The sequence below is a fragment of the Scophthalmus maximus genome, chromosome 3, assembly GCF_022379125.1.
Source record: "Scophthalmus maximus strain ysfricsl-2021 chromosome 3, ASM2237912v1, whole genome shotgun sequence".
Taxonomy (NCBI): Eukaryota; Metazoa; Chordata; class Actinopteri; order Pleuronectiformes; family Scophthalmidae; genus Scophthalmus; species Scophthalmus maximus.
In genome coordinates, this window is record NC_061517.1 from 28102283 (window position 1) to 28121852 (window position 19570).

General features: G+C 44.7%; 1 protein-coding gene across 2 annotated transcripts; it reads left to right on the forward strand.

Moving 5' to 3' along the window:
* Positions 1 to 442: 442 nt before the first annotated feature.
* Positions 443 to 17780, forward strand: mfn2 (mitofusin 2). Of its 2 annotated transcripts, none has more exons than XM_035645542.2 (18): positions 443 to 817; positions 3293 to 3502; positions 4354 to 4489; positions 4668 to 4830; positions 5098 to 5222; positions 6756 to 6864; positions 6982 to 7089; positions 7391 to 7544; positions 9687 to 9754; positions 10119 to 10240; positions 10504 to 10630; positions 10752 to 10856; positions 13496 to 13598; positions 14184 to 14404; positions 14766 to 14921; positions 15389 to 15585; positions 15925 to 16059; positions 16562 to 17780. In XM_035645542.2, the coding sequence occupies exons 2-18, from the start codon at positions 3325 to 3327 to the stop codon at positions 16629 to 16631; spliced, it is 2277 nt and encodes a 758-aa protein (XP_035501435.1). In that variant the 5' UTR covers positions 443 to 817; positions 3293 to 3324; the 3' UTR covers positions 16632 to 17780. The 2 variants fall into 2 exon arrangements, with proteins under 2 accessions (XP_035501435.1, XP_035501434.1); XM_035645541.2 differs by having other exon boundaries at positions 444 to 817; positions 3321 to 3502.
* The last annotated feature ends 1790 nt before the right edge of the window (positions 17781 to 19570 follow it).

Genomic DNA, 19570 nt, shown 5'->3' on the forward strand with positions numbered 1-19570 from the left:
CTTTCTGTAAAAGGTCAGATGAAAATATTTCCCATTTGTTTTGTTCCTACATAGAGAAATTCTGGTCCCTGAGTTCATCCAATCTCATTTAATTACAGATTATTTCTTTTTGTTTGAAGGATGTTTTCTCTGGTGAAGTGGAGCCAAGGATAGAGAGGAAAGCAAAGTATTTCATAATAAATCTTTTATTTCTGCTTGCTAAATACCACATCCACAGATGTGAGTTCAGGGACTCTAAACCATATGAATTGTTTTTCATTTATTTATTTAGTCGTTGTTTGTAAGTGACTTTGTGTTATATGTATGTGCAAATGTCCTTATTAATAAAGTTATCGTGCAGTTGGGGGCGGTGTGCGCCATTTACTTCCGTTTGCTAACGGCCAATAAAGACGAAGAAGACGCGGCCTGACGTCACAGCCTGACGTCACCGCCAAGCGGGAGGAAACCCCGGGGACAGTAGGGGGCGCTGTGGTAAGGCAGGACCGAGGCAGAGGCGGGGACGCTGTTCGCGAAACTGCCAAGACAACCACTAGAGTCACGGTTCACACTGTATCTCACCGTCACCGGCTGGATCCACCTCCACGACAGTGTCCGTAGTGCGGAGCGAGGAGTGGAAGGGGGAAACTCCATATGATGCCGGCGCTCCTGTGTGACGTCCAATGACGCCGCCTCTTCTTCTCTCACGGCTAACGCTCGTTACAACAGCCAGTCGCCGGACAACTGCGTGACGTCCGTCCGTGGCGAGCTCTCTTGCTTTTGAAAAGTGTCGGGACCAGGATGCAAGAGAAGTAACCTGTGAAGCACGAGCCCGACCACGGTGAGTCACTCCCGAACGAGAAGCGTGTAGCATGTCCGCCTGCCGCGGCTGTCAGGAGAGCTAGCTTGTAACTTAGCATCGGCCCGCCTCTACGTGACGCACTGTCATGACAGTCAGGTCTGGGAGAGTTACACCATGTTGACTCAGTGTCAAGGACACAGACCGAAGATGGACAGTCCTGCTCTGACACTCGACGGGGGCCGCACGTCAGACACCACCGGTCCGCCGGGGTTATGTCAGGAAGAGGTTCCAGGAGGTTCGTGTTGAATACAGTACAGTGAGACATCTGTACCGCGCTACAGTGTTACCCTCCGACTGTACAGTGGTACCGTCCGACTGTACAGAGTTACCCTCCGACTGTACAGTGGTACCCTCCGACTGTACAGTGGTACCCTCCGACTGTACAGTGGTACCGTCCGACTGTACAGTGGTACCCTCCGACTGTACAGTGGTACCGTCCGACTGTACAGAGTTACACTCCGACTGTACAGTGGTACCCTCCGACTTTACAGTGGTACCCTCCGACTGTACAGTGGTACCGTCCGACTGTACAGAGTTACACTCCGACTGTACAGTGGTACCCTCCGACTTTACAGTGGTACCGTCCGACTGTACAGAGTTACACTCCGACTGTACAGTGGTACCCTCCGACTGTACAGTGGTACCGTCCGACTGTACAGAGTTACACTCCGACTGTACAGTGGTACCCTCCGACTTTACAGTGGTACCCTCCGACTGTACAGTGGTACCCTCCGACTGTACAGTGGCACCGTCCGACTGTACAGATTTACCCTCCGACTGTACAGTGTTACCCTCCGACTGTACAGAGTTACCTTCCAACTGTACAGTTACATTCTAACTGTACATAATTACATTCTAACTGTACAGTGTTACCCTCCGACTGTACAGTGTTACCTTCCGACTGTGCAGTGTTACCTTCCAACTGTGCAGTGTCACCTTCCAACTGTACACTGTTACCCTCCGACTGTACAGTGTAAACCTAAGTACAGCGTTACCGTCCGACTGTACCTTCTAAGTGTGTGAGAGGTCACAGCCGACTCCTGGCCCTCACCGGACAGGACCAGAGAACACCAGCCTGCTAGCTTCACTTCTGTTGCATGAATGCTGCTGATGTGGTTGTGTGTATTGTTGCTGGTGGTGGTGCTGTATCATCTCCCCTTAGTGTATGCACCAACAGGCATGTTCACACAATAACCAGCTGGAATCCGATGGGTGATGTAAGGTGACAGCTACAGGAGCAGCTGTGGCCTGAAGAGACCCGCAGACACACTGAGCAGATTCCTCACTCACATTGTCCTGCTTTGTGTTGTTGTTGTTGTTGTTGGTGTTACAGGCCTACATGTTGTCATGTTCTTGGCAATAACCATCTATATTGTTGAAAATAGGATTCCTCTGCTGTTTTACTAAATCATAGTGTTTCCTTGAATTAGGACATGAATAGTTTCAAGCTCATTCTGCTCATCAGTTTTCATATGCTGACAAAGTGACAAGCATAGTGTTGTTGTTCTGTATCTGAGTTTATTCATTGCACATGGACCTTAGTGGACAGTAAAAAGTGAGCTCTGCCTCTGACTTCCTGATGATGTCATGTTTTCACTTGGATTCAAAGATGGAATGATTAGAATTTGGTTGTCAAGGATCACAGTCACTGTAACCTCAGGAACCACATTTTGCCATAGTTCAATGATTCAATGCTATTTCTGATCAAAGGCCCATAATCTAGGTCTGGTTGTCCTTGACTGCTCAGGTGATGAAAGTGTTGCAGTCATTCCTTTCCTCCCCTCATTGAGAAAAGGTCGTCCATACTTATGTCTTTTAGACTTGACCATTTTTAGCTTCATTTAATTTTTATTTCAAATTTATTTGTATACCTCCAAATCACAACATACATTATCTCAGGGCACTTAACATAGTGAGGGTGAGAACCCCGACAGTCGTCGGATACAGAGAGAGGAGGAGAATAGAGGGAATCCCTGCCCACATGTACAGTATCTGTGATTTTCTAACTCTGAGCCTTACTGCTGCCTGATGTCAAGCTGGGCCGTACCATCAGTCCCTAATCTCTACTTGTCACTTAAGGTGACCAGACTTTTTCTGTTTTGGCCATAGACCGTATATGAAAATGGACGCACTAGGCTCACTGAGGGTTCAGGGTCCTGGTCAAGGACACTTCATCTTGTGGACTGGAGGAGACACAGCTGCCCTCAAATCTTGTTCCCAAATGGCGATGGTGACACCTAGTGTTCACAATAGGAAAGGGATTTTAACACAGGCAGCAAGTGAAATATCAGGCTGTAGTTTGTGTAATGGAACAATGTTATGCAGTCGAATCAGGTCCTAAGCAGAAGTATTTATTACCATGCATTCTAACAGTCAGAACAGATGTTTTAAGTTGGACATCACGTTTGTCAGTTTCCACAAGTGGATTTCAGTGAAACCTTTTTTCCTATTAAGGACATCTCTGATGTTCTATCCTGTCTAGTGCCATGTCTCTGGTTTTCCCGCGACCCAACACCAACGCAATCCACGGCAAGAAGGACAAAAGACTGATGGCTGAGGTGAACGCATCGCCGCTCAAGCACTTTGTCACTGCGAAGAAGAAGATCAACGGGATCTTTGAACAACTGGGGGCCTACATCAAGGAGAGTTCCTCCTTCCTCGAAGGTAGACACTGTTCGTACGGCCCATCATGATCATCTCATGTTGGCATCTAGTCTGAATAAGCATCCGCTCACTTTTACATAAAAGTCACAGCGTCGCTCTTTCAAGGTTGGATCTGTGGCCATTTTTATTATCACCTCTAACACATTCAATGCCATGAGATTTATTGAAAGCCCACAGCAGTATGAGGTGAGCAAGAGAAGCATGTTCCACCATCAAACAGTACGGTAACAAATGTATTATGTTCCTCTTTATCTGATGCACCAGATCAGTTTGACACTGCAGAAGGGCCAGTTGTAAGTTGTTGAGGAGGTGGACAGTGTCCTTTAGTTTTTAAAAGAATATTTTAAGATCAAAGAGACGGCTAACCCCAGATTAAATCAATATGAGTGTTTGGTAAAACCTGGTGGTGGTTTGAGATTATTTTCTCTTGCCTATTTTCTTCTCTTGCCATTTTTTAAAAGACGCACTTTGTGTTGTTTGGCTTTTGAAATGTGTTGGCACTTACACCACTGATCATCATTTGGTCCTAATGTGCACCAGAAATATATCAATGCACAAACAATGGCAGAAAAGAAGATCAGTGATCGCAAGCAAACTTGGATATAAGTAGTGCATCTTTCAAGTGATTGAGATGAAACGGTCTCCGAAAATGTTTAATGTGGAAGGAAATGTGTTCAACATGTTAAGACCTGTAGGACACACTTACTGGGTTCTGATGAGAAAGACATTAGAAAACTCCAGAGTGCACCTGTCAGTGTAACTGTTATGCAGTGTGACGTAGTTTAGTATCACACTGCCAGACACGTGTGGCAGGTTGCATTGACTTGTGTCTGATGACCTTCACCTGACAGATGCGTACAAAAACGACGAGCTGGACCCGGTCACCACGGAGGAGCAGGTCCAGGAGGTCCGCGCATTCCTTGCCAAGGTGGCGGGGATCGGCGAAGTCCTCGCCCGCAGACACATGAAGGTTGTCTTCTTTGGGAGGTACACATGTCTGTTTCCACTTTCAGAACTTCCTTTATCTAGATTTGATTAATACTACTTCATTTTATGATATCAAATTCTGTGGACCCATAACAAATTTATGAACTAGAGGATTAAACAACAACTAAAAGTGAAATGTGCTGAGGCACTGCTGACACCACTACTGTTTGTTCTCCAGGACCAGTAACGGTAAGAGCTCGGTGATCAATGCCATGCTCTGTGACAAGGTGCTACCGTCTGGGATAGGACACACCACCAACTGCTTCCTGAGGGTGGAGGGCACCGATGGAAACGAGGCCTTCCTCCTCACAGAGGGCTCTGAGGAGAGGAAGAGCATCAAGGTGAGGAGACCTCACGGAGGTTCTGAACAAGCTGTGTGTGTGTGTATACAGAGAACTGTTGCTCATGGTGTTTGTGTTTGTGTGTGTTTGTGTGTGTGTGTGTGTGTGTGTGTGTGTGTGTGTGTGTGTGTGTGTGTGTGTGTGTGTGTGTGTGTGTGTGTGTGTGTGTGTGTGTGTGTGTGTGTGTGTGTGTGTGTGTGTGTGTGTGTGTGTGTGTGTGTGTGTGTGTGTGTGTGTGTGTGTGTGTGTGTGTGTGTGTGTTTACAGACCGTGAACCAGCTGGCCCACGCGCTCCATCAGGACGAGGACCTCGATGCCGGCAGCTTGGTGTGTGTCATGTGGCCGAAAGCCAAGTGTGCTCTGCTCAGAGACGATCTGGTGTTGGTGGACAGGTAAGACACGTCTGTGCTGTGACAGTGCTGGAGAATGTTCCAGCTGCACACATTATTACTCTTAGTGGAACATTTACAGTCACACTGTCCGTGCGGACTGGAGGAGCTGGGGATCAAACTACCGACCTTCTGGTTAGTGAAGTCCTCCACCACCACAGCTGCCAAATTAAATATGTGGACGGTGAGGTTGTAAATGATAAATGGACAGTTTTACAGTCACAGAACTTTTATTTGCAGCAGTTTTCTAGCTGGAAATGACGTCAGTCTGGTCCAACAAGTGAAATGTTTTTGATTTTATGGTTGAGCTGTGTGTTGGCACAAATCTGGCAATGCACTGCGAATCATGATAGAGGGTTTACGGTTCAATATATATTATGAGATTTAAAATAATAACTGTAATGGAAACATTCATGCAGTCGAATCAGGAGGACTGTGGGTGTTTTATCAAAGGAGCTCAGTATATTGAGGAGATTTCTGATTCGTTACACAGATCAAAAAGTGAACGTCCCTGTCCCGGTCAGAGTGAGGTATTTACCTCTCAGAATCATGTCGTCATGAAACAGTATCTCTCTGTCTCTGTCTGAGTATAATCTAGGTCCCGACCTTGCTGAAGGCTAAACATTCCAACAGTTTACATTAACTATTATTATGAAAAACGTACCTGCAATTTGTGGACGGTTAAACTGCACAGGGTTGTATTGAGATGTGTTCCCAATATTTTGACAAAGTTCACTTGTTTCTGTTATGACAGCAGAGGGATGTTAACTTTGATCACAGTCCCTGTGACGTCCAACATCACAGCACTACATGTTGTGCAAGCTGAGAAATGAAGTGACATTTTCCTGCATCAGTATAAAAAGTGATCGCAGGATTCTTTAGGTAAACGAATGAAGTAAATAGAAAATTGAAAACACAAATGTATTTATTATTTAGTAGGCTGTTGAACTGAATATCATCAGGTATTAAATATTCCAGGAAATTGGAAATCCACTAGGATCTCCTTTGTCTTAGTCACATTAATTTGCAGGTGATAGTCCTCACACCCCTGTACTCATCCTGCTGTCCATCCTCCACACACCCCGTGACGACAGTGTCATCTTAGAATTTCTGTAGATTACAAGACTGAGTTGTACTGAAAGTCTGATCTGTGGACAGTGAATAGGAAGGGAGAGCGCACATGTTGCTAAGTAGAGTACCAGACATTCAGACACTCAGCTTTGCAGCCTCACAAATTGATCTGTCGGACTGGTGGTCCTCGATCCAAGAAACCAAGGAGACTAGGCTGCATGGTGTTGAAGTTTCTTGAGAAGTCAAAGAATGCAATGCTCACTGTCCTGTAGGATCTGTCCAGGGCGGAGAGTGACTCCTGCAGCAGATAAATAACTGCATCATATACACCAATATGAGGGTGCTATGCAAACCGCAGGGTCACAGCACTTGATGGGCACCCTACATGTAGTGGTAGCCATGATTAAGTGTTCCTGTGTAAATATGTAATTTAAAAGCCCCTGTGCGTCCTGTGTTCCCCTCCAGCCCGGGTATCGACGTGACCACAGAGCTTGACAGCTGGATCGACAAGTTCTGCCTCGATGCCGACGTGTTTGTTCTGGTGGCGAACTCCGAGTCGACTCTGATGCAGACGGTAAGACATGACTGTGATGAAAGTGGAACGACGTTCAGGACTGTTGAAGTAAATATCAGTGAGTGTAAGTTCACAAGCTGCCTCATGAAATGGGTGTCACTCATGTTCTTTCTACAGGAGAAGTCCTTCTTCCACAAGGTCAATGAGCGACTCTCCAGTCCCAACATTTTCATCCTCAACAACCGCTGGGACGCCTCCGCCTCAGAGCCGGAATACATGGAGGAGGTCAGTTAGACTATGATTACGATTATGCGAAGGCATTCAACCGCAAGCTCAAGTTCCTCTGTAAGCAAACGACCCAGACAAACTGCAAAACTTGTTTCAGAAATCTCTAAATAAAGTCTTCTCTCAATATTGCTTAACTGTCAACCTAAATATAATAGAAACAACGTCCTGCAGCAGTTTACTGTGCTGACTGATGGAACAGTCAGCTGAAGTACTCTATTGTTGTCCTGAAGATAGGCTGGCGACCCGATGTACATGTTGAAATTCATTTTGAATGAAGTTCTCCATTTGTGTGTGTCAGGTTCGCAGGCAGCATATGGACCGCTGCACCAATTTTCTGGTGGATGAGCTGGCTGTGGTGGACCGGACCCAGGCCAGTGACCGCATCTTCTTCGTCTCTGCCAAGGAAGTCCTGCAGGCCCGGGTGCAGAAGGCTCAGGGGATGCCTGAAGCAGGTGGGGAACATTTTACTGAGCTGCGGTTCCCAGAATACATCAGGATAAAGGAAATCATACTGACTTTCAGCGCCGTGAACTGTGTTACATTACGTCAGACGACATACAGTGTTGTTAAAAAGTGTTTGCCCTTTCCTGATTTTTTTTTTTTTTTTTTGCATGTTTGTCACACCTAAACGTTTCAGATCATCAAACAAATTTAAATATAAGACAAAGATAACACAGGTTAACACAAAATGCAGTTTATAAATGAAGGTTTTTATTATTAAGGGGAAAAAAATCCAAACCTGTTTGCCCCCTCTGTTAAAACATAACTTAACTGTGGTTTTTCACACCTGAGTTCAATTTCTCTAGCCACACACAGTCTGGAAAAGGTTATAAGCCATTTCTAATGCTTTTGGAGTCCAGCGAACCAGTGAGAGCCATTATCCACAAATGGCGAAAACATGGAAAAGTGGTGAACCTTCCCAGGAGTGGCCGGCCGACCAAAAATATCCCAAGAGCGCAGTGACGACTCATCCAAGAGGTCACAAAAGACCCCACAACAACATCCAAAGAAGTGCAGGCCTCACTTGCCTCAGTTAACGTCAGTGTTCATGACTCCACCATAAGAAAGAGACTGGGCAAAAATGGCCTGCATGGCAGAGTTCCAAGACGAAAAGTTGAACTTTTTGGAAGGTGTGTGTCCCATTACATCTGGCGTAAAAGTAACACCGCATTTCAGAAAAAGAACATCATACCAACAGTAAAATATGGTGGTGGTAGTGTGATGGTCTGGGGCTGTATGCTGCTTCAGGACCTGGAAGACTTGCTGTGATAAATAGAACCATGAATTCTGCTGTCTACCAAAAAATCCTGAAGGAGAATGTCCGGCCATCTGTTCGTGACCTCAAGCTAAAGTGAAATTGGGTTCTGCAGCAGGACAATGATCCAAAACATGACTGAAGAAAAACAAAATGAAGACTTTGGAGTGGCCTAGTCAAAGTCCTGACCTGAAACCTATTGAGATGCTGTGGCATGACCTTAAAAAGGCAGTTCATGCTCGAGAATCCTCCAATGTGGCTGAATTACAACAATTCTGCAAAGATGAGTGGGACAAAATTCCTCCACAGCGCTGTAAAAGACTCATTGCAAGTTATCGCAAACGCTTGATGGCAGTTGTTGCTGCTAAGGGTGGCCCAACCAGTTATTAGGTTTAGGGGGCAATCACTTTTTCACACAGGGTCATGTAGGTTTGGATTTTTTTCCCCCTTAATACTAAAAACCTTCATTTTAAAACTGCATTTTGTGTTTACCTGTGTTATCTTTGTCTTATATTTAAATTTGTTTGATGATCTGAAACATTTAGATGTGACAAACATGCAAAATAATAAGAAATCAGGAAAGGGGCAAACACTTTTTCACACCACTGAATGTCAACGAAAACTTGGAGCTATTCTGTTTTTCATTGCGGCACGAGAAGTGTGATTAGTGGCATCAACACTAGAGGTGAACAGCTGTTTCTTGTTGATACAGTATCTCGGATCACATGCCTCCGCCAAGTCGCACCAAACTGTGCATACTCACAGACATCAGTCCCCTAAATTTTCAACATCCAGGAATAATTTCCTGGAAAATCAGTGAAAAAGTAAAAAAAATATTTCTAAAATAAACGCTCTGTCTGACAAATTGAAAGAAAGTTAAAAGTAATTCCTGGATCCGGCCCTTTGTCCGGATCTGCATCAACATTAAAGGGGGCCTTGTTTGGCCCATGTCTCATCCTTCCACCAAAAGGACCTTCTGGTAGACGGTAATAAATGACCATCACGTCTAAAGATCTCTTTACATATTTTTGACGAGATGTTTTCTGATTTGAATCAAAACTAGTCACTGTGTTTATGCCTGTTCAGAACATGCTGGTGGGTGTGATGGGCCTTATGGGTTTTACTTACTAACTCTCAAACGTGCGATCTTCTGTGATGTAACCACGTCATCAAAGTCACAACTCCCCATCATCAATCTGATGATGTGTGATATCGCAACAATAAATCTGGGGATTAGGGCCTCGTGGTCACTCCTGCAGAACACCTGGCAGTGCACACTGTTCTTCCCGGGGTGGTTGAGTGGATGTGGATGTGATTCCATGTTGTCGTCCTGTTTCAGGTGGAGCGCTCGCAGAGGGATTTCAAGCCAGAATGTTTGAGTTCCAGAACTTTGAGAGACGATTCGAGGTAAGATCCTCATCCTTGCAACAACAAGGAATACGTTTTAGTAAATGAGTTTAAAAACATATTTATGAGTGAGATGATAAAGATGGTCAAATCCATTGTATTGATCATTGTGACTTTAGTAACAGTTTACACCAGTCAGAATCTAAGTTTAGCATGAAGAAACACGGAAGGAGTTTTTCAGATTACCCCCCCTGAAAGGTAGTGTTCCTTTGTACGCTTGACTTGGCTTTAAAAAACAAAAAATTTGAGCAGCCATCATATTGTTTTCATTGTGTAAATTGACAAAATATCTCAGATATCAAAAGTTAATTTCAGTTGTGAAGCATCTAGTCCCTTTTTCCTGAGTCGTGTGCGCTGTGTGCAGGAGTGTATCTCGCAGTCAGCCGTGAAGACCAAGTTTGAGCAGCACACAGTGAGGGCCAAGCAAATCTCAGAGGCCCTCCGCCACATCATGGACTCTATTCACATCGCTGCACAAGAGCAGAGGTGAGTCCAGGATGACGTGTATGGATCCAGACTAGATGTGAACCACAGACTGGAGAAAAACGTGTGTGTGTGTGTGTGTGTGTGTGTGTGTGTGTGTGTGTGTGTGTGTGTGTGTGTGTGTGTGTGTGTGTGTGTGTGTGTGTGTGTGTGTGTGTGTGTGTGTGTGTGTGTGTGTGTGTGTGTGTGTGTGTGTGTGTGTGTGTGTGTGTGTGTGTGTGTGTGTGTGTGTGTGTGTGTGTGTGTGTGTGTGTGTGTGTGTTTAGGGTCTACTGCTTTGAGACTAAAGAAGACCGTCAGTGCCGCTTGGAGTTCATCGATAAGCAACTGGACCTGTTGACGCTGGACTGTAAGACCAAGATCAAGAAGATTACTGAGGAGGTGGAGCGACAGGTGAACCAACATGACACGCATCTTATTCTTCACTTTTCAAATAATATCAAAATCTAACACCAGTAAAAAAAAATCAACATGTGAGGAAAGAAGCCCCCTGTGTCTCTCTGCTCGTGTACAGGTGTCTAACGCCATGGCCGAGGAGATCAGGAAGCTTCATGTTCTGGTGGACGACTTCCACATGGACTTTCACCCTTCATCAGTCGTGCTCAAGGTCTACAAGAATGTGAGTTCAACAGAACTCTTTGTCTTTAACAAAAAACATTTTGTCTGTCCACACTCACTGGTGTGCACACGTCTGCGATACTGTCCAGTCTGTACTTGTTGTCCCAAGTCAGATCTGAAAGCTACATAGTAATAGTCGACTATAAATTCTCCATGGCATATGTTTAGTAATTTTCCTGTACCTGTAAGGACCCAAGCTGCTGCATAAGAGTTTTATTCAAAGACTTTGGCATTCATCCAAAAGGCATCTTCGACACAAAGCATTATTGGTAATGGAATTGATGATAGTTTCTGCAATGTGACTACAGACAGTTGTATGGTGAGTCCACCCTGTTGGATGAGGGTTAGGGTTAGAAGACATATCTGGTCAAACAAGCATATGTTGCTTTGAAATGAGATATTTCGTCTCACTCATTTTTTATTTGCCTCAGGAAAGAAACACAGGCTCAACTAATATATATTTGCAAATGTTACTGTCCGCTCCTGGGATAATCGTGCAATGAAAATAAAATACATCAGGGGAGCTCATTTTAACCTGTCCTTCAACCCTTGACACACTTCTAATTGAAAGAAAAGCCTTTTAGTTAATCAAAATCAACTTGGTGTTGTCATTATAGTTGAGTGTTCGTGCTAAATCTGTTTACTTTGCAAGGAAGTGTGGGATTACGGATTTCCTTTGTGTCCTTAGTACTTTTTATGCCACATCAGATGTGGAGTAAATATCATTCATATTGGTCTTAAAGGTCATGAATGTAGAAACCTTGTATTGGTAGTTTGTGTTTGTGTATTTGGTAGTTTGTGTTTTCTCACCACTTCCTCAGTGGCCTGAGTGTGAATGTACAGACTGTTGTGTGTGCATTCTGAAATACAACAGGACACATCTGTGTCACCCTGGTGTCCAGTACAGTACAGTTCATCCCTGCTTTACTGTATTTAGCTCATGTAATCTGTGTTATGTAAGAGTCAGGCTGTTCTCATTCAACTCATTAGATGGCGCGGACACCAGAAAATGCTGCTACTGCCTTTAGGAACATGTGACCAGTGAAACACACAAACAGTGACCCAACACTGTCTGTGTCCCTGTTTGTTCATTGATGAGATATTTTCAAATTGCTTCTTACTCAGGGGTCAAGGTTGGGTATCAAGAATCGATTCTGAATTTCGCACGATTTGTGGATTCGATAAGACGCGTGCGTTTTCGGTTCCTTACGTCACACCTCAGTGTGCATTAAATAGTCCACAAAAGTTGTACTTATCTGCCAGGATCTGCTACACAGACCTGACGTCAGTATGTCAGTTGTGACTTTACATCCTGGGCCATGGCTTACCAGGTTAAACTAACTCTGAACCTAACCCTGAACTCTGAGTTGACCAACCCTGAGATACTACAAGTCACCATGGCAACCGAAGCGAAAACAAGGTACTCCTACGTCGGGCCATAAGAGTCGAAGATACTACTTCGTTCTTCTGAAGAAAATGAGCAACAATGAGAAACAGTCAACAGATTAAAAACTTCATGATATTTTCTTTGTTGGTTTGTTGTATAACAGGTCGGTGTAGTGGTTAGTGATGCTGTCCGGGGTTCAATTCTCGTTGCTCAAGTCTGAAAAACTTACAATGTTATTTAATTTTTTTATATTTAGGTTTCAATTCCACGGGCACGAAAATAACGTGGCTGCAGCTGAAAATGAATTATACGAATATAGCGCATATAGGTAAGGGATGTGGTTTCAATCAGATTCCAGTCTTTGCTCTGGTCGGAGTCGGAGAGCATGTCAGCGATATTATAATGCTGGAAATGAGGCAGCAGATTATTATTCAGATATGTAATAGATTGTGAGAGAAACAGTAAAGTTCTACTAAGTAGAACATTACATTTCATTACATTATCAGACGCTTTTATCCAACGCGACTCACAATAATTGATTCAACCATGAAGAATCATGACAGGACATGAACATGTTTCTTCAGAAGAATTGTTGACTTTTCTTTGCAGACATCCACACTCTCTTTTGCATGTAACAATGTTACATATGTTGTTATATTTGTATTGTGTTGTATTTTTACATTATTTATTGAAATGGTTTTTGTTGATCATTCCTTATGAAGGAGTAATATTTATTTCTATAAATGAAGGGAAATTAAACCTTCCTGTCACAGTTTACTGATTATAGCCTAAAGGTGCCAAGAACAAAGGAAGGGTTCTTGAGATAATTGTTCTTTCTTTTCGTTGCAATAAGTATTGGAATCGGAACCGAGATTCGATAAGAACCGGAGTCGATAAGAACTGAGTTTCGATAAGCAGAACCGAAATCTGAATCTGAATTGATAAAAGTGAAACGATACCAAACCCTAATTATAACTTTTAACATGATGGAGGGGGGGGGGGCGGATGGGTGGAGAGACCCTTTGAGAACATTCTCATTTAGTGCTGGTGCTCAGTGCTTCACGTTTCTCTACTTTGACCCACATGGTTACAGGAGCAGGTCGGGACGATGGTGGGCACCAGTGATGGACTCCTCAGTTAGTGTCCGTCGTTCTGCCTCGGTGGTCAAAGCTAGTGTGGAAGACGTGCGTGTAAGGAAACTAAATAGCAACATTTGTGTTGACTGTTCCTCATGTGATTTTCTTTGATTGTAGGAGCTCCATCGGCACATAGAGGAGGGTCTGGGCAAGAACATGTCCCAGAGGTGCTCCACCTCCATCACCAGCGCCCTGCAGGCCACACACACTGACATGATTGGTAACGTCAACACACACACACACGCACACGCACGCACACGGTCACTGCTCAGGCTGCACCACGAGCAAGATACTCTAACACTCCTGTCACACGCATGATGCTGCTATGACTGTATCCCCACCTGCCCAGTGTAGTGTAGTGTATATATATCATATATATATATATATATATATATACACACACACACACACACAATATATGTGTGTGTGTTTATGAAAGGAGACATATTATGCCCATATACATGGTTCATACTGAATTTGGATCACATGCTCTAATGTTCAGAAAAAGGAGCTTATGCAATACTCACAAAACTGAAGAAGCATAATATGTCTCCTTTAAGGAAATTAACATAATTTGCACATCTTTTTTGCACTGTTTATTCTGTAAAATAAAAAAATCAATTCATCTTTATGAGCCAACTTCAAATATTTGCATAACAGAAGTGGAATTGTTCATAAATTAGAATTCCATTGTCTGAACTTAAAGTTTGCTCTATGTTAGACTGACGTGTATAATATTCACACACACACACACACACACACACACACACACACACTGAGCTGTTTGCTGTATGTGTGTTCCCAGACGGTCTGAAGCCTCTGCTGCCCGGCCCAGTCCGAGAGCAGGTGGACAAGCTGGTCCCTCGGCAGTGCTTCAGTCTCAGTTATGACCTGGCCTGTGACAAGCTCTGCAGCGACTTCCAGGAGGACATCAGCTTCCACTTCTCCCTGGGCTGGACCATGCTGGTCAATCGCTTCCTGGGGCCCAAGAATACCCGGCGGGCCCTCATGGGCTACAAGGACCAGGTAACACCTTCAGGGATGTGAACCTTTCTCTCACATCAGTGTTGAAGCGGCAGAATGTTTCTTGTGGAACTGACACAGTGAAATTTCAGGTCAGTGATCCTCACTTGTTTTCCCATGTGAGCCACAGTGTGTGAGGACATTATCCCTCTCAACTGCACAAACTCCTGTTTGACAACTGCCGCCATGTCACGATCACAGGATCAGTAAATTAATCGTTTTATGACATGAATAAAGATGGCATGGTTTAATAGTTTTCATGCTAAATCGAAGTGCTCCACCACTTAAAGAGGGAGGATGTCAAGAGTGACTGTTTCATGGTTTTCATCTTTTGTTGATGTCATCGTCTGTGTTCTCCCTCCAGGTCCCTCGGCCCATGGCCCTGACCCCAGTCAGCACCAGCATGCCTCCGTTCCCTCAGAGCTCCGTGACTCAGGAGGAGCTCATGGTCTCCATGGTGACGGGTCTTGCCTCCCTCACCTCCCGTACGTCCATGGGCGTCCTTGTGGTTGGCGGCGTGGTGAGGACACACACACAAATACAAACACAAACACACACACACACACACACACACACACACACACACACGCACACACACACACACACACAAACAAGGCTGACTAAAGTTAGTTGTTCTGTGCTGTTATTGTTTCTTATGCTGAGAATGATATTTTCAAAAGAAGCTTCTTTTCCCCCTTTTATGGAAATAGTATGTGGGTGGGGGGTCAGTGTACATACAACACATGGGTAGTAAGGATAGTCATAGGGGTGATTATCATCATATCGATACAACCTGTATGTTAATGATTACATTCTTTACTACAGAACACAAATTTTTTACAAGAGCATGAAGTTCTTCGTAGATCCTAAATGTCTGTCAAAGTTGACCAGATTGATGGATTTAACTTTTTAATGTCTGAGGTCCACTTAGCATAGTCTCACAGATGTGGACCACACGGTGAACTCGGGGTCGTGTTGTGTGTGCAGATCTGGAAGGCGGTGGGCTGGCGTCTGATCGCCCTGTCGGTCGGCCTCTACGGGCTCCTCTACGTCTACGAGCGGCTGACCTGGACCACCCGGGCCAAGGAGAGAGCCTTCAAGAGACAGTTTGTGGACTACGCCAGTGAGAAGCTGCAGCTCATCGTCAGCTACACCGGGTCCAACTGCAGCCACCAAGTCCAGCAGTGAGCCCGTTAACTGACTCCACTGTACACAGACTACAAGCACTTAACTGGGTTTTCATTTTAAAACTCATCACTGTTGCTACGGTTACACCTGCCATCCACACTACTCCTTTTGGAGATTTTGTGATGCACAGTGTTGTAAACATTCACTGCCAGTGACACTTCCACCCTGTATTGTGTTCTATTGTGTTGTCGCTTCAGAAAAGAAATCCCTGCCGTTACTTTTCACCATTGTTGTGTAATATTTTCTGTAACTTAGCAACCGACCATCTGCTTCCTTTTAACACCTTTTGCCTCCGAGTAGCCGAGTTCTGACCCCCCGTCTGTGTTGCTCCTCAGGGAGCTGGCCGGTGTGTTCGCTCAGCTCTGCCAGCAGGTGGACGTCACCCGTCAGAATCTGGAGGACGAGATCACTGACATGAACAGGAAGATGGAGCTGCTAGACAGTCTGCAGAGCCGGGCCAAGCTGCTGCGGTAAGAGAGCAGACAGCGCCACACAGTGGTGGGGGAGCTGCCTGCACACTGTGTAGTCAATACTGGTGTTAACCAAGAGCTTCCAAGATTATTGATGTAGCACCTTTGGGACACAGAGGCCGTTTAGACTGTAATTCACTGTAAAGATATGAATGTATGAAACCCAGCACCTGTAGAGGAGTGTGTAATTGTCCAGAGACTGCTTACTAAGAGTGATGTAGTCTGGGGAGAGGGTCCTCAGCAAGTATCTAACTGAAAAACGATATCTTCTCCAAACCGAGACAGAGTTCTGTTTCCATTGTGGTCCGATGTGAATAAGCTGTCGTCCAGTTGAAGTGGTGTCATTAACCTGTGTGTGTGTGTGTGTGTGTGTGTGTGTGTGTGTGTGTGTGTGTGTGTGTGTGTGTGTGTGTGTGTGTGTGTGTGTGTGTGTGTGTGTGTGTGTGTGTGTGTGTGTGTGTGTGTGTGTGTGTGTGTGTGTGTGTGTGTGTGTGTGTGTTAGGAACAAGGCGGGCTGGCTGGACAGTGAGCTCAACATGTTCACCCAGCAGTACCTCCACCACAGCAAGTAAAGCCAGCAGAGGAACATCTGTTCCAGCTGCTGACCTCCACCAGGACCAGGGTCACATGGGGGGACAGTCAGTGTTTCACTGGAGGAGTTACTGATTGTCAGCTGGTGACTCGCCACACTCAAGAATATTAGATTTGAGGCATGACATGAAACAAAGAGTTAAAGTCTTGAACATCCCCTAATCTGACCTCGTGAAGTCTGAGCTCTCCCCGCGTCCTGATTGGCTGCGTCCAGTGACCCGGTCGGCTTCTGTCAGAAACTATTCTCCGCTGTATTCAGCTTGTAGATTTGATTGTGTATATAGATTTGGAACACTGTAAAAGTGCCATGCTGAAGTCAGAGACGGGCCACACGAGGGCCATGTTCTAGGACAATAATTTATTCTTTCAGCTGCCGAAGTAGATTTGAAAATTGCAGAGTGATGATGCAGAGAAGAAACGATCATATGGTTTCAGCTCCATCTGTCCAGTGTGTAGCATAGACCGCACATTTACAGCTAGTCATATTCCCTCTGAAAGTAAACGCGCACGAGGAGAGTCTAGGCTGAAGTGAGTGAAGCAGATCATGTGAGACATGTCGTGATGACACTCAGTCCAGAACGGCCAAAGATATGTTTGATGCATTACATCGGAAAGCACTGACTTTAATTTCCACTGAGCACATGTCCAGGTCACTATTCTTTAATAACTTCACGTAATGAAATATGTTAATGTTGTGTATATGATAAACCGTGGCTCCGTTCAGCTGGCGAGTCATCACATTTTAATATTCTGATTTTAAAACACAGAGGGAGTTTGAGCAGTGATCACACGTGGACGAGGTGAAATGAACTTGTACCGTTGCTTTCTAAAATGTGTGTACATAAAGTTATTTGATAATTTGCCAATGGGTTGAACTAGAGGAGATCATATCAGACAGGAGGGTCCAGTGTGTCCGTCTAGTTGATGGGACATGATGGTACAACTGGTGATGACACTTCCTCAGAGGGAAATCATGCACTTTAATTAAATTTTTCTCCTCAATAAAGGTCGTTTCCCCCCAAAACCACAGTGTTGTCGTGGAAGGCTTCGGGAGGGCGCCGCTACCTGCATGCAGTGATTGTTGATTGTATGTATGTCAAAGAAATAAAGCTGACGATGCTAAAAGAAAATGTTGTACAGTGTACAGTGTGGACCGAGGGGCAGCGGCTCAACGCTCCACCAGGCTGGATGGAAGCACGTGGTGTGTCTGGTGTCATGCAGGAGGATACAAAGATCTGTGAGACCACAACTCCTGGTCCGACCTGCAGAGGTGTCTGGATGTTCCTTGGAATTCTAAATCCATACAGCTGGTTACAGGTGGATACAGAGGTGTGTGTGTGTGTGTGTGTGTGTGTGTGTGTGTGTGTGTGTGTGTGTGTGTGTGTGTGTGTGTGTGTGTGTGTGTGTGTGTGTGTGTGTGTGTGTGTGTGTGTGTGTGTGTGTGTGTGTGTGTGTGTGTGTGTGTGTGGGTGGGTGGGTGGGTGGGTGGGTGGGAGTGAGAGAGATGACAGACACTACGTCCGTGTGTTACTATTGTAACTGCTGTAGCTCCAGTCAAAGCCAGAAGACCGACAGCGACAGGACCATGAGAGCCTGACCTGGGAGGACAGCCCGTCACGCACTGTCCACAGGTTCATCCTCAGAGAAAAAGGCTTTATTCACGTCTCTGGTGTGAATGTATAGAGTTTGTACATTGTCTCCTTTACTTTGACCTCGTGTGCTCACAGGCTGCACACCGCTTCACCCCGGACACATTCACACTGGTTCAACGTCACTTCCAATCCTTCTAAACCTGCTGCAGGAAGTGAGAAGAAGTGCAAAGTAGGATCAAACGTAAGTGTTCAATCAAGCCGCACTCATAATTATATTTATCAGTCCCCTAAATCTGCCTGTTTTTGTTGTATTTTTCTCATCGTGGTTCCTGCATTATTCCCTCGGAAATTGATCAAGTCAAGAAATCTCACAATGTTAAAAAAAAGTGATGAAAAAAAATCTTAGAACTGCCCCTCCCCCCGACACACACACACACACACACACACACACACACACACACAAATATAAAGTACAGACGAGGTTGAACACAATAAATGTGCTAAACTTTATTGTATATCCCATAATTTCAGCTAACAGCTTTGCCGTGTTTGATCGTCTGACCAGCAGGTGGCAGAATATGACCAACTACTGAACACAGGTGTTTAAATGTAACAGAAGATTCTGAGTAAGTTCCTTGAAAAGAACCACGTCATTCTGTTATTATTAGGGTCCGAGCTCCACTGACAAAGTCAGAGCGAGGACCTATTGTAATGGAGTGAATTATTATTAGTATTCCGCCAAATGAATCGCTAATTTGAGGCACTTGCATGCTCCGACCTGCCCAAAACTTTGCACATGCTTTAGAACTGGTGAAAAATGTGATAATATTGACATGTTAGGGGTCTCGGGCATGGGCGTATCAAAATAAGTCAATAAAGCCCCTTACCACATTACCTGTTGATTGCTCAAAGAACTCACTTGGAGTGATGGAGACGTGACCATCGAGTTGACAGGAGAGGTTAGAAGTTAGTGACCTGCCGACGTCGCCACATTCCAAAGCTTTTAAATCAGTGAGGATGGAAGAGGTGAACCAGAAGTGTCGATGCTGCTGAAGTCTCATCAATAATCATCTTCTCTTTGTTTGTGGATAAAGATGCTATTAGCTCTGGTGGGATTGGCTAATATGTCTGCTCTCCTCATTGGCTGGCTGGAAAACACAGGCGTTTAATTCAGTGCAAACAATCCACCGTCACCATATTAAACCTGTCAAATCAACAGATTTCACCTCTACATAATAGCTAATTAATAGTATATCATTTACACTTAAAATGCAACACGTCGTACATTCTACTCTACAAATGTTGAAATGAACACTTTTTAAATTTAG